At 40.4% G+C, this 14,572-nt stretch overlaps 1 protein-coding gene and 1 long non-coding RNA gene across 3 annotated transcripts in view; one reads left to right on the plus strand and one right to left on the minus strand.

The window, feature by feature from the left end:
- CFAP74 (cilia and flagella associated protein 74) overlaps window positions 1-14,572 on the minus strand; it is a 103,342-nt gene that overhangs the window by 67,702 nt on the left and 21,068 nt on the right. The window contains exons 6-10 of the mRNA XM_074975251.1: window positions 12,976-13,080; window positions 5,476-5,649; window positions 5,068-5,178; window positions 3,148-3,250; window positions 1,648-1,805 (exon numbers count right to left, since the gene is read on the minus strand). Coding sequence (XP_074831352.1) covers window positions 1,648-1,805; window positions 3,148-3,250; window positions 5,068-5,178; window positions 5,476-5,649; window positions 12,976-13,080 — 651 coding nt within the window. The remainder of the gene's footprint in view (window positions 1-1,647; window positions 1,806-3,147; window positions 3,251-5,067; window positions 5,179-5,475; window positions 5,650-12,975; window positions 13,081-14,572) is intronic.
- The window catches only part of LOC142000740 (uncharacterized), an 83,269-nt gene that overhangs the window by 64,330 nt on the left and 4,367 nt on the right, over window positions 1-14,572 (plus strand). Inside the window, exon 1 of one of the 2 annotated variants that reach the window (XR_012642313.1) lies at window positions 7,907-8,069. The exons of the other annotated variant lie outside the window; for it this stretch is intronic. This is a non-coding gene — a long non-coding RNA (uncharacterized LOC142000740). Of the gene's footprint in view, window positions 1-7,906; window positions 8,070-14,572 lie in introns of those variants that run through there. 2 annotated transcript variants of the gene reach the window in all.

A 14,572-nucleotide genomic window follows, 5' to 3' on the forward strand; every position in this document is an offset into this window, starting at 1 on the left:
CAATTAGCTTCTGAGGTTTACATTTTCAACTGATTTGTGTGTAAATGATTGCTTATTCTAAATATAGGCAGGACATTATAATCTTTTGCACATATATATTGACTCTTATATTGCAAATTGCTTTATCAGCAGTTAATTTATCCTTGCAGTTATGTGGCATAACCTCCAGTTTACATTTGGGGAAACTGAGGCATGGAAAGTAGCAGTCCCAGAAATGGCAGAGGATTCTTGACTCCCAGTGCTGTGCCTTACCTAAAGACCATCTTTCTTCTGTACAATTAGTTCATGAGTTTACCGTGCAGTCTACAGAAAGTTTAATAACAAAACATCATATTAGCCCTAAATCACATTTGATATGTAATTTTGCTATCTTTTTGAAATTGAACAGTACAAATTAAATTACAGATTCTAATGGTTAAAGAATTAATTATGCTGTAAATAATTCAGGGACATATGCTCAGGTTGAGATTCAGATAGGAGATAGAGCACAGATCATCTCTGTTATGGGAAGAAAGGACTAAGATCAAAACAAAGGCACTCGGAGAAACAGCAGGTTAGCAGAGAGATAGCTGAAATTAGAAAGGAACTGTTGTGAGGAACATACTGTCATGTATAGCCAATAGCAAGTCTAGCAGAACATGTGATCCACACTGGGACTGCTATGTAAATTACATGGGGAAATAGTGAAAAAGATGAAGGATTAAACCTAAAAAAATAAGGTAGTCTTTTCAAGGACAGAGTATCCATAACTCCTGCAGAATGTTTATTCATTAATTTTTATAATATGCATTTAGTGCTAGTGAAAGTGGCGGGTTCACATCTCCAAAGACCGAAGTCTTCTATTTCTATGTATATCTAGTGCACTAGTGATTAGTCCCCACACTGCCTCCTCAATCTGCTTCAATCCTAATCTAGAGGCTCACTTCTAAAGGTTTCAGAGTAAAAAGAAAAGGAGGACTTGTGGCACCTTAGAGACTAACCAATTTATTTGAGCATAAGCTTTCGTGAGCTACAGCTCAATTCAGTCTCCCTGGCCAGTCATCCACAGCCTCACTGGTACATCTATCAATAAGAGTTCCACTTCCATCTGCTTGGGGTGGTTTTCAGGACATGGACACATGGCCAGAGAATGGACAAAACCTCAGACCTATTTATGTGGGCCACTAGTCACCCTTAGATGGCAACAATTTTCGTCTTAACAAACAAAGGCCCCGATCCTTCAATTCAATCCATGTGGGTTGACTCCCATGCAGAGCTCCACTGACTTCAATGGGTCTCTTTATGCATGGTAAGTTATACCTGCACAGATGCAGTGGCAGGTTAGGGTCATGGTTTGGATTTGAACCAGTGACTCCTTCACACTTTTTTAAACTATAAGGAAAAACAGTTGAGCCAAATCCTCAACTGATATAAATCAACCTAGCTTCTTTGAGTCAATAAAGCTTTGCCAGTTCATATGATCTGAGGATTTGGATTGACAGTCTCTAGCTACACAAGACTCCAAGAATCAGTTCAGTTCCCTGGGGTAGCAAGGCTAACAGCAATATAGATTTCATGTTTTCAGTTTCTAAGTGGAGTGAGGTGGAGATTCACTCCTGTATGAGTATCGACCTGGAGTAAAACGTATACAAAGAAATGACTGCTTACTGCTTGTGCCTTTCTAACTCAACACGTTGTTTATGGAGAAAAATCTCCTTGGTGACATCGCCTCCTTCTGCCAGAATATTCCCTCTCATCTTCATCTCTTGCTTTTTTGCCTCAAGAGCCTTTGCTTTGTCCCTCAGCTGGAGGGTTCGAAGGGTTTCCTACAAAGTCATGCAAATAACAGTTACATATTTTACTCACACAATATGGACTCTGATTTTAGCCCCTTTCTCTATTTACAAATTGATGGTGGATTTTTCTACCAAGAGGTTGCTTTCTTCTTTTTAATAGTTGAACTTGCCTTTGGGTTTGTTTGGTTTTCGAAAATCCTTTAATTGTACCTGATTTTATTTGCAATATTTGAGTCAATTGCATCCCCAGCTCACACAGATTACTTCTGCTCCTGGCAAAGAGCTGTGGCTGGGTCAGGACTAAATGCATGAACCATGTCTCTTGATCTCCAACCTCCTTCTCCAGGGCCCTCCCCTGAAACAAGTTACTCTATGCAACAATGTGTGGCAGGCATTGGTGGTTATAATACAATCAGTGGCTAGTTAAGATAGTTAAGACCATCTTTTCAGACTCTGGAATATATAGATTCAAACAAGTAAGATTATGATAGCCTTAAATCTGAATTTCTTCATTTTCCTGTTGGTTTAAATTAGTTTAACTGTTATGTTATGTTAAATGTTTTATTTTAATATACTGTAAAGTATTTCTGTATTAAGAGCAATACAATCAACCACCCTCTAGGCCAGATTCTGACACCCTTACTCATGGAATACTGTATTCTAGGTGTGGTGCCACTGAAGGCAGTGAACTGCTCATGGAATAAGATACTTACTCAATGAGAGTGAGGGTATTTGAATTTGGACGTGTGAGTCTCAGGGCCGGCTCCGGGCACCAATGAACCAAGCAGGTGCCTGGGGCAGCAAATGTAAAGGGGCGACGACGTCGGGCTCTGGGGTGGCAATCTGCCCTTGGCGGTGGCTGGAATTCGGCGACCGCTCCGTCACAGCGCATTTTGCGCTTGGCAGCAATTTGGCGGCAGGAACGCAACTCTTTTTCGGTCGCTGGCGGCAATTCGGCGGCCGCACCATCACTCCGCCTCCCCGTTCAGCGGCAAGTTGTGTTTTTTTTGCCGCTTGGGGCAGCAAAAATGCTGGAGCCGGCCCTGGTGAGTCTGACTCTGTAACCTTTAGTGGCTAGACTCCTAGGTCATGTTATACCAGGGGCAAGCTGAATATCGGGGAGAGGGATAGCTCAGTGGTTGGAGCATTGGCCTACTAAACCCAGGGTTGTGAGTTCAACCCTTGAGGGGGCCATTTAGGGATCTGGGGCAAAAATTGGGGATCGGTCCTGCTTTGAGCAGGGGGTTGGACTAGATGACCTCCTGAGGTCCCTTCCAACCCTGATAGTCTATGATTGAAATGGTTTTCATTAAAATCTGTCACTCCAGAGAATCAATTGCATCACTACTAATCTTAGCAGTCGTAGAGGTACCCTATTGGAAGTTATGTTGTTTTTCAGGGACAGCACAGCTTGCATCCTTTTTTCCATATGCTCCTGAGTTTTCAGTTCTTCCTTTGCTTCTTTCTGATGAATTCTGTTGGTAGAATAAAGCCTTTCAGGTTCGTGTCCTGCTGTGAAGCATTCACCATTAAAATAGCTAACCTGGCAAACAGTAATTGTTAACATTGCCAAACATTCCTCCTGTAGGTTACACTGTGTTTATATGATAACGGGTCCAGTAAAATAGAACAGTTGGAAGAATCTTCTACTTAGAACCACTTAAGTTTCAAAGGGCCACAAAGATAGTTTGTTCAACAATGTATTTTCTTAAACTTTGAGTATCTATCAGTAGGTGTGTTCCATATCGAGATCAATGTCTAGCCACTAAAATATAGTAAAGATTTAGGTGTTGGTTATATAACCAAGACATACAATGACATTTACTAAAACAAAGGCTGATGCTTGCATAAGTTGCTCTATTGTTTACAGACTACAAATATACCCCTAAATATGGGCCTTTTTATACATGGTATCCCCTAAATCAAGCCTGAGAAAATCCCATAACTTAACATGAATTTAAATATATTTGGTGCATTTTTTAACCAGTTGGTCTTTTCCATCTCTAACTACCATGATCCTAGATTCCATTCTAGTAGATACAATATATTTTGCTTGAGATATAAGACTCAGAACAGTCAAGTAATGAATTCACTGGACTTAATTTCTGGCATCTTGTCCATATTGCCAAAGAAAAAACTAAAGAATAATAGGGAAAATATACAATTACCTTTCCAGTGTATAAGGTTCTAATATACATGTAAAGTTGATTTACAAATATTTTGTAGAGAGTTTTTATTTTTATGCCAGAAACTAACAATAGTTATTTACGAAAACATAAAGCAACACAGAGTGAGCTCATCTCATTTACCACTGAAGTACAATGCAGAGATGTAACAGAAACAGTGCAAAGAAACACTGTGCAACAGTTTTAGTAGACACAGTGAAAACTACCATATCCATTTGAAACTTCAGAGGTAATTTAGATAGGTAATCATCTGATTTGGAATTCAGCTTTTCCCCAGTTAAAAAGTGTCAAGGGACCGACAAGCCTACAAGTGTCCAAGATAGTGCATCTAACTCAAAACTCAACTCCACCAGCAATACAGTGCCCCCTAAGACCATAGTGGGACATTGTCACAACAAGAAAAGGAGTACTTGTGGCACCTTAGAGACTAACAAATTTATTTGAGCATAAGCTTTCGTGAGCTACAGCTGTGAGGTCTAGCTCACGAAAGCTTATGCTCAAATAAATTTGTTAGTCTCTAAGGTGCCACAAGTACTCCTTTTCTTTTTGCAAATACAGACTAACATGGCTGCTACTCTGAAAATTGTCAAAACAGACTCAAAAGGAAGGATCCCAACTACTGATTCACCCACACTACTTCACAAGTCACCTGGATTTTCCTCAGAGGCCTCTTATTCAAGTCCCTGTTTAGCTTGTGAGACCTGGCAAGATCACAGCACTAGGTGGTATGGCTGGAGATTTCTAAGGGCTCGTCTACACTTGTTATGCCGCTGTAGCACTTAGTGAAGATGCTACCTTCACCAGTGGGAGAGCTTCTCCCACCGGCATAGATAGTCCACCTCCTTGAGAGGCGATAGCTGTGTCCCTCCTGTCAACCTAGCGCTGTCTACACCAGGGGTTAGGTCAGTAAAACGATGTCATTTGGGGTGTGGAAAATCCACATCCCTAAGCGATGTAGTTATATTGACATAAATTTCTAGTGTAGACAAGGGTTAAGTGTCACAATGTAATCTAGCTGTAAAATGTTTCCTCTTAAAGGCTGAGGATCAGGTATCACATTTCAGATATTGTGTTATGATACTAGCAAGGGGAAAAGCTAATGGAACCTTGACATAGATTTTTTCAGAAACTGAGCTGCTTTCTCATGATTCCTGTGTGCATCTTCGACTACTTTTTGATGTCTTCTCTCATACGCCTCCCAGGCTTCCGTTTCTTTTCTGCAAAACACAAATAAAAATCAAGTGGGCATAGTCCTACTGTCTTGATGTACGAACAGCTCCCACTAAAGTCAAGGGGTCCTCTGCTTACCCAAGGGCTGTAGGATTGTGGACTGTTGCCATCGGTTTATGTTGCCCTTTAATTGCATTTCCCTGTGTAAATATTCTGTGGTGAGTACCTACATGAAGAGCCTTCATAACTAGCATCCTTTGAGTTAGAAAACCTTTCCAATACCCAAATGAAATGAGCTAAGATAGTTGGGGAAAGGAAAGTGGATTATCAGTTATTGTGCTTACTTTTTTCCAACCTGTTGTTTTCGTTCTGCCAGCTGGGCTACAGTCTTTTCTTTCTGAATCCTCTGTTCCGCCCGCTCTTTGCACTGTCTCTCTAGTTCCTCCTCATCCTGCTCAAGTTGCTCCCGGAGGCTTCCAAATTTCCCCTGCTCAATTTCTATCTGCCACATCTCATACCTTTTAAGCACAGAGTGAGATGTTTTCATTAAAGGGACGCAAATGAAATGGGCAAAGATAGTTGGGGAAAGGAAAGCAGACCAATTAATTACATATATTCAGTGCTACCAGCTCCATAGTGAAAAAGGAAGTTCAGCCATGTTTTACGCTATGCCCTGCTAGTTTCAAAGGACATAATAGCTAATAATCCTGTTAGTACTAGTATTAATACTTCTGATTTTTAGAGATGTCACTTATATTTCTCCTCAAACTCCTCTTTTTCCTCAAGCTGGTATTTACCCAATGTAAGAAAAGGCAGAATGTTTACTCAACAGTAAAGAATGCTTTTAATGCTTTCTTTATTCAAAAACACCTAATTTGTTTGTAAGCTTTTTCAGTGATGGTCCTTAGAGTTGACTATTCTGAGTTTTGACCAAGGTGCCTAGATACCATGGTGAGGGGTGCATTAAGGATGCTTAAGATTAATACAGGATATTAAATCTGAATTAAAGTGTAAATATCCATGCCCTCACATCCAGAGACAAGGTGTTAGGGTAAAATCCTATTGAAGTCTCTGGGAAACCTGTGTGCAGATCACAGACAATATGGAGTCCTAGAACTGCATGAGATTTAAAAATGTGTGGGGTCCTGTTATATGTGAACCTGCCAGACCAGGCAATTGCAATATTCACATCAGGTAAAATTAGCCCTAAAGTCCCATTTTCAAAAGTAACGTAGGCATTTAGGAGCCAAAGTCTTATTAAAGCTCAATAGAACGTATTCTCCAAAGGCCCAGATCTATGAAATCAATGGGAGTTAAATCCCTCAATACTTTTGATCAGTGGTTTTCAACCTTTCTCCATTTGCAGACCCCTAAAAAATTTCAGATGGAGGTGTGGACCCCTTTGGAAATCTTAGACATAGTCTTGGACCCCCAGGGGTCCACAGACCACAGGTTGAAAACCACTGCCTTTGTGGATCAGGGCCTAAGTGCCTCAATGGGATGTAGGCTCCTAAGTCACTTTGGCGCTCTTGAAAATTTTACAAAAGGATATGACTGAGGCAGACACAGAATGGGGAGAGAACTATTCTCAGCAAAAGTGAAAGTCTTAGGACATTCTGATGCTTTCAGATGAAATCAGGAATTAGAAAGTACAACTTAACTAGCACTTTTTTGCCTTGTTTCAGGAAGTGTTTTTATCTGTTTGGCTTGTTTGGCTGTCACAATCTTTAACAACTTTTTTTAGGTTTAATGCGTTTAATGCAAATCACACACCAAACGAAAGCATCAAAGAAGCTTTTTAAAGCTATTATGTAATTCTGAAGTAGGATATGCTACTTTCTGGCTAATCATTTAGCTAAGCATGTCTATAAGTTCCTGCTTGAGCTTTTGCTTTGATATGGCTGTATTAGTATTTGAACAAAAATATAAAGGGGTTTGCCGGCTACCTTCTGCAAAGATATCATTTTATTTTTTATCATCTGCATAATTTTGTAAGTGTGATGCATCAACTAACAGCATGAGCAGAAAAATACAGAATGCTACTAAACTGTCTCTATTATTTTGGTATTATAGTTCTTTAAGGGGTGTCTGGGAGACTGCAGCGAATAACACAACACTGTTATATTCAAACTAAGAATGGTTCCAAATGGGATACAGGGAGAGTTAATTATCCTAAGTGACCTGCACACTTGTGGTGATCACTAATTGATACGTGCTACCTATGTTGCTACAAACACTCATCAGCACCAGTTTTCTGTGGTTGCTGATGTTGCTTTCCCTTCACCTCCTTTTAAGAACTAGAAACTAAGTAAATATGCATAGATACAATTCTTTATATATTATTCAGTACATAATTGTGACAGTCTGAATCACTACGTCCACCCTTTTTTCAAGGCTATGATACATTTTGTATAAACTATGCCTTGTAAACTATCATCTGAAAATTCATGATTTGCTGATCATTATTATCCTGGTAAAATATGTGTGGCAATGTTGTATGTAAAGTTATAATATTCTACTATATGATGTTACTAAAACATATTCCAAATCTGGGGAAGCAGTCACAAACCAGTTCCTCAGAGACAAAAGGCAAACTGGCACCTCAGCCAGGTGTCAATGAAATCAAATGGACTATCACCTGGTTAAGTGGCCATTCTTTGGCAGGAAAAAGGGTGTGAGCGAGAAATTAACATTTTGTCAAAGAAATAAGCTGGAGGTTCCCGTCCCCACAGATTTTCTGTCTCCTGAACTCCAGCTGGAGATGATTCTCAAAGAAGAGGAAAAAGTACACAAATGGAGAGCAGACACCCCAAGTTATCTCTTCCTTCCTCTGTACTCACGGCATCGACAACATTTGAAGGACAAAGGAAGCATCATTGGACTGAGGAAGATATCCTGTCTGAAAAGAATTCAACCAGTAATATTGCTAGAACATGTGGTGAGAGAGACTTTTGCTTTGAATTCACTTTAGCTTGTAAAGTTAGGTGTTGTGTTTTACCTTTTATTTCTTTGTAACCAGTTCTGGCTTTTATGCTTAGAATCATAGACTATCAGGGTTGGAAGGGACCTCAGCAGGTCATCGAGTCCAACCCCCTGCTCAAAGCAGGACCAATCCCCAGGTAAATCAGCCCAGCCAGGGCTTTGTCAAGCCTGACCTTAAAACCCTCAAAGGAAGGAGATTCCACCACCTCCCTAGGTAACGCATTCCCAGTGCTTCACCACCCTCCTAGTGAAAAAGTTTTTCCTAATATCCAATCTAAACCTCCCGCACTGCAACTTGAGACCATTACTCCTTGTTCTGTCATCTGCTACCACTGAGAACAGTGTAGAACCATCCTCTTTGGAACCCCCTTTCAGGTAGTTGAAAGCAGCTATCAAATCCCCCCTCATTCTTCTCTTCTGCAGGCTAAATAATCCCAGTCCCCTCAGCCTCTCCTCATAAGTCATGTGCTCCAGCCCCCTAATCATTTTTGTTGCTCTCTGCTGGACTCTTTCCAATTTTTCCACATCCTCCTTGTAGTGTGGGGCCCAAAACTGGATACAGTACTCCAGATGAGGCCTCACCAATGCCGAATAGAGGGGGATGATCATGTGCCTCGATCTACTGGCAATGCTCCTAATTATACAGCCCAAAATGCCATCAGCCTTCTTGGCAACAAGGGCACACTGTTGACTCATATCCAGCTTCTTGTCCACTGTAACCCCTAGGTCCTTTTCTGCAGAACTGCTGCCTAGCCGCTCGGTCCCTAGTCTGTAGCGGTGCATGGAATTCTTCCATCCTAAGTGCAGGACTCTGCAAGTGTCCTTGTTGAACCTCATCAGATTTCTTTTGGCCCAATCCTCCAATTTGTCTAGGGCCCTCTGTATCCTATCCCTACCCTCCATCATATCTACCACTCCTCCCAGTTTAGTGTCATCTCCAAACTTGCTGAGGGTGCAATTCACACCATCCTCCAGATCATTAATGAAGATATTGAACAAAACCGGCCCCAGGACCGACCCTTGGGGCACTCCGCTTGATACTGGCTGCCAACTAGACATGGACCCATTGATCACTACCCGTTGAACCCAACGATCTAGCCAGCTTTCTATCCGCCTTATAGTCCATTCATCCAGCCCATACTTCTTTAACTTGCTGGCAAGAATACTGTGGGAGACCATATCAAAAGCTTTGCTAAAGTCAAGGAACGTCCACTGCTTTCCCCTCATCCACAGAGCCAGTTATCTTGTCATAGAAGGCAATTAGGTTAGTCAGGAATGACTTCCCCTTGGTGAATCCATGCTGACTGTTCCTGATCACTTTCCGCTTCTCTAAGTGCTTCAAAATTGATTCCTTGAGGACCTGCTCCATGACTTTTCCAGGGACTGAGGTGAGGCTGACTGGCCTGTAGTTCCCCGGATCCTCCTCCTTCCCTTTTTTAAAGATGGGCACTACATTAGCCTTTTTCCAGTCGTCTGGGACCTCCCCGGATCGCCATGAGTTTTCAAAGATAATGGCCAATGGCTCTGCAATCACATCCACCAACTCCTTTAGCGCCCTCGAATGCAGTGCATCCAGCCCCATGGACTTCGCTCATGCAGCTTTTCTAAATACTTGTAATCAGCATCTTTACTTGTAATCACTTAAAATCTATCTTTTTGTAGTTAATAAACTTGTTTTATTGTTTTATCTAAACCAGTGAGCTTGTGTTGTCCTGGAGAGGGTTGGGCAGTATAAGATGCATATTTCTGGGGGAAGTCTGGGACTGGGAATTTGCTGGTGTTGCTCTGCAGTGTAATTCAAGGGTGGCTGATCATAGCACTCAGACAGTATAGCTGGAAGTAATTTACATGCTAGAGGCTGTGTGAGAGCAGACCAGGAGTGCTTGCTCTAACAGCGAAGCAGTGTAGAAGGCACCCCAGGTTGGAAAATTGAGGGGACACAGCTGTTCAATAGTCCGGATTGTACCCTGGGGAATGTCATTATAATGTATTCAGTAAGAATACATTAAAGGATAGAAGTTAGAATCTTCCTAATAAGGATCACAGGGAGAAACGTCTAGTTCACTCCACCTTTCTTCCTACTTCAGAATAGGACAAGGACCTATATGTCCCTAGCTGATGTAAATCCCTAGCTGGTGTAAATCACCATAGTTCTACTGTAATCAACAGAGCTACATTGATTAACAGCAGCTAAGGATCTGGCCCACAAATCATTTCCAAAGCAGGGAACTGCATGGGTATGTGTGAGGTCAAGCGCTACTCTCAAAAGCCTTTGCTTTATGTGGAAACTCATGTAAGTTACTCCAAAATATTATATATCAATTTATATAAAATTAACATTTGGAGACATTAATGTTTTGGCAAGCGGCATCATACTCATTCAGTGGATAGTACATGGTGGATGCTAAGGAAATAGGGGAGAAATAGAAACCCAAGTTAACCTATGAATGACGATGTTAGGAGATTTTTGGAAAAGTCCCTTGTGTTTTTCTCACATCTGAAAAAGAAAGAAGGATTGCTGAAGAGCAAGTCAAAAGAGTGAGCATGCAGGTGCTTGAAATGGTGGAGCAGTCGCACAGGCAGCACTTTCTTTTGTAAACAAGAATCAGTTCTGACCTCTGAAAGAGATTCTTTCGACATCTTGTGAGTCAGAGCAAGTTAGAGAAGTTGCAGTCATGAAATACTTAACTTACAGAGACACACTCTGTGATCCTTCTATATTAAGCATTTGGTTTTTCCAAAAGACAGCAGAGACTATAACTCATATAAATTAACCTTCAGTGTCCAGATGTCTTTCAAAATTTTTGCTCACTATGCTGAATCTGACAGATATTCACTCAGTTTCCCATGTGGCCCCAACATCAGCACAAAGTTGAAGGAAAACTTTTATGTAACAACCAAGGAATGACTCTACTCAAGTTTAAACTGTGGCATCTGCAGGATGGAGAGCTTGACAAAAATAGAATATGCTTCCTTCACATAAATATGCAGAGTGCTTGTTCTGCAAAAGTAACACTGCTAACGTGGTAGCAAAAATATCCAGGGTCTGGTTTCAAAGTCTTTGCTTTTCAGATGTGTTGCTTTCTGCTCAGACTCTAAGGTATGGCTTCACTGCAGTGGAAGCTTGCCCTTGGTAGACAGACAGCATGCTAAAAATAGAAGTGTGGATGCTGCAGCACACGCTAGCCATGTGTGTACAAGCCTATCTGATCCCCTTGGTCCATACTCAGGTAGCTAGCGCGTGATGCCACCCATGCCACAACATCCACACTGCTATTTTTAGTGTGCTAGCTCAAGCAAAGCTATCATGTGGCTGTCCACCTGGACTGAGAGAAATAATCCCAACTGTAGTGCAAACATGCCCCAGGGGGTCAAGTTGCTTCTTCTCAAGGTCACCAAGAGAGGCGTAGTCTCTTGTCAAATCTCCAGCCATATGCACCAGTGTTTTATAAGGCATCTTTCATTTTGAAAGACACAAAGAACTGACTGTCTTTCAACTGATCCATAATGGTGACAACTGTCACATTGTCCCTTCAAGATTAACCTCGCAATGCCTTTTGAAAATTCACACTACCTTAGATAAGGCCCACTGGTACACTAGAAAACAGCAGCTCTTTGCAAACTGATGATGAGATGCAGTTACCTGCCCTATCCTGGTGCAGATACTTCGTGTACCTTTATAATGGAAGTAGAGTGATGACATTTCCCTGAACTTAATTGTATACTTGACTAGAGATGCTATGAAAGTGAAGCACTTTTTAAAAATTTGTTTTCTCAGTAAAAATTCCTTTAACGATAAGTTGCTATGGGAAACACACACACAAGTTGGTAAGAGACACTAAGTAAAAGATACAAGTTCACTGTATTTCAGAGCTTAGGATGCAATAGTCTCACTGAACAGCCCTAATATCAGTAGTCAAATCCCGATCCCACAGAAGTGAATGGAAGCATTGCTGTTGATTTTATTGACTCTTTGATGATGTGCTCTCTAGTAGGTTAGCCCAAAATTAAAATCTACTTTGAAACTGTTTTTAACATGACAAATAAAGGTTTCAGAATGTCTACCTGAGATTTTATTAAATCCACTACACCTTTGCCACAAAATTAAAATATGAACTCCAAAACATTAAAATTTGAAAAAGCAATAAATGCTATTTTGTGGGATCTACAAAGAGACAATATTTTTCTTTCCAATATCCCTGCAATGAACCAAATCCTAGGTCAAATTCTCTGTTTATCTACATGAGCACAACTCCGGTGACTTGTTATGTAAAAGGAATATTGCTGGTGTAGTAGAATAGTATCAAAGGTCAATTTCTGAAGTCTTTGATTTTCAGATGTGTGTCTTTCTGCTCACTCTGCAAGGGTCAAACTGCTTCAGCTCAAGGTCACCAACAGAGGAGTTACACCTATTTACACCAGCAGAGAATTTGGCCTGCAATTCCTACAGCTGTGCTCACATTTCTGATGATGCTGTTTAAGCCTGATAAAGGCACCTGTTCTATACACTGAAGGAGTAGTAGTTGCTAAAATAACTGTCTGCATTTCAGCTCCTTTCAGAACACACGCACACAAAAATGTTCGCCACAAAAACTACATAATGAATACAGAGAGATGTTATTTTCAGGCTTCTAAGACAGTATTGCAAATGGTGTAGGATGGAAAGAAAATGACGACTATGTCCTTTAAACTTTTTCACAAGCTTTGCTGCCTCTAAGTTTTCAATCGCTTTAAATATCAGCTGTTACAAATTTGCATGCTTTATGTTCATTCCCTGTCAAACTGTGAATTAAGCAATAAGTTGGTTTAGGACTTTGGGCTGAAGATCAGTCCCTTCAATTCTTTCTCACTTCTTAACTTACATATTTTCTTTCAGCATCAAAGCAATTTTTGACTCAAGGTCCTTTTCATTCCCCAGTTCAGCACACAGTCGTCTGTGCATTGCCTGTAGGCGGAATACAGCAGCACTGTTACATTTAAAAAGAAAAAAATGAAATAATGTATGTTAAAACCTTGCAAAGTAAAAAATTCCAGAAATAATTAAGGTGCCATAAGGCTGAGACATTTGTTTTAGAATTCCACTAATTTATATTAATGTAATGTCTTTCAATAATGGCTCCTAAAGTGTCCATTCTCTTCTGAAAGGCACAATCTCATTAAACTACTATCTAGTGGTTAATTGAAAATTAAGATGAGAGCATTTTACCATCACTCAGCCATATTTTAAAGTGATTTGTAATTTCTAATGCTGATAAATACCACTTATGTAGTTAATTTTAGGAAAACAAATAGGACAAAGATTGTTGTCTGCTTTTAAAATGATAATACAACCTTACTTGTACCCCCCAAGATTTTGGCATACAGAGTAGATAAATTCTGCTCCTAGTTGCATTGGTGCAAATGCAGTTATTTCAGCTGAGTTTCACTGATGTAACAGAGGAGAACTGAGACTGGTAACTTTCCAGGATGGAAAAAAGGCCACATAGGGCCAAACTTTCTGCTGGAGTAATTCCCTTGACTTCAATGGAGTTACGCCAGCAGAGAATCTGTCCCAGAGTCTCCAATCTATCAAACTTTCCACAGGAAAAAGAAGTGTTTAATTCACTGACCCAAATAACAATCATTAATATAAATCTCCCTCATTTCCATCTTTCTCCCTTCAGTGCTTGCAGTCAGGCCTTTTGCCACTCCAACAGTTGCAGTTAGTTGAATGCATTTTCTTACTGCTAGTAATAAACAGAATAAATGAGTACTTTCTGCTGACAATCTGTCTCTTGCTAATCCTGGAAAAGTCAATTGTGGGACAGGTTCATGGTATATCATCTGTTGAACAAATGTCATGATATATAAATGGATTTTGAAATCTCTGTCCCATTCCACATATTGAACATTCCTCTATGAGCAATGATCCTGCTTCTTACTCTGTACACCCCAAAATGGGCTTTACTGAGCTAAGTATCAAAAGCAGCTTGACTACCTTTGTCAAAGTCAAAAATCAACTGATTCTTAATTTTATTAGAAAGCATAAAAAATGACTGATACTATTTAAAGATAGCTTCGCCCTGTGTTTAACATGCTTGTTTTAACAGCAATTACTTACACTGATTAAAATTGTGTCAACGAAATATAATGTAAACCTCATACTTTCAAACCTGAACCATACGCAAATGTGTATTTTCAGCTGGTCTGAAACCTGGTCCATCTGAATGTAATTTATAATGAATGATTCATATATGCCACTGCTCCTCCTTACTTCTCCAAGGATGAAATACACTCCTGCGCAGAAGGCCAGTGCATCACTTAAGTCCCGTGTAAGCCCTCAAGATAGGGTTTGCATGGGATTTAATTTGTACATATACCTGTGCTGGATAAGTATCTATCCCAGGTTTGAAAAATAAGCAAACTGAATGCAAGAATCTTATGGCACTAGAATCTGGGACTACAGTAGAACCTCAGAGT

Source organism: Natator depressus, chromosome 18 (genome assembly GCF_965152275.1).
Source record: "Natator depressus isolate rNatDep1 chromosome 18, rNatDep2.hap1, whole genome shotgun sequence".
In the NCBI taxonomy this organism is placed as follows: Eukaryota; Metazoa; Chordata; order Testudines; family Cheloniidae; genus Natator; species Natator depressus.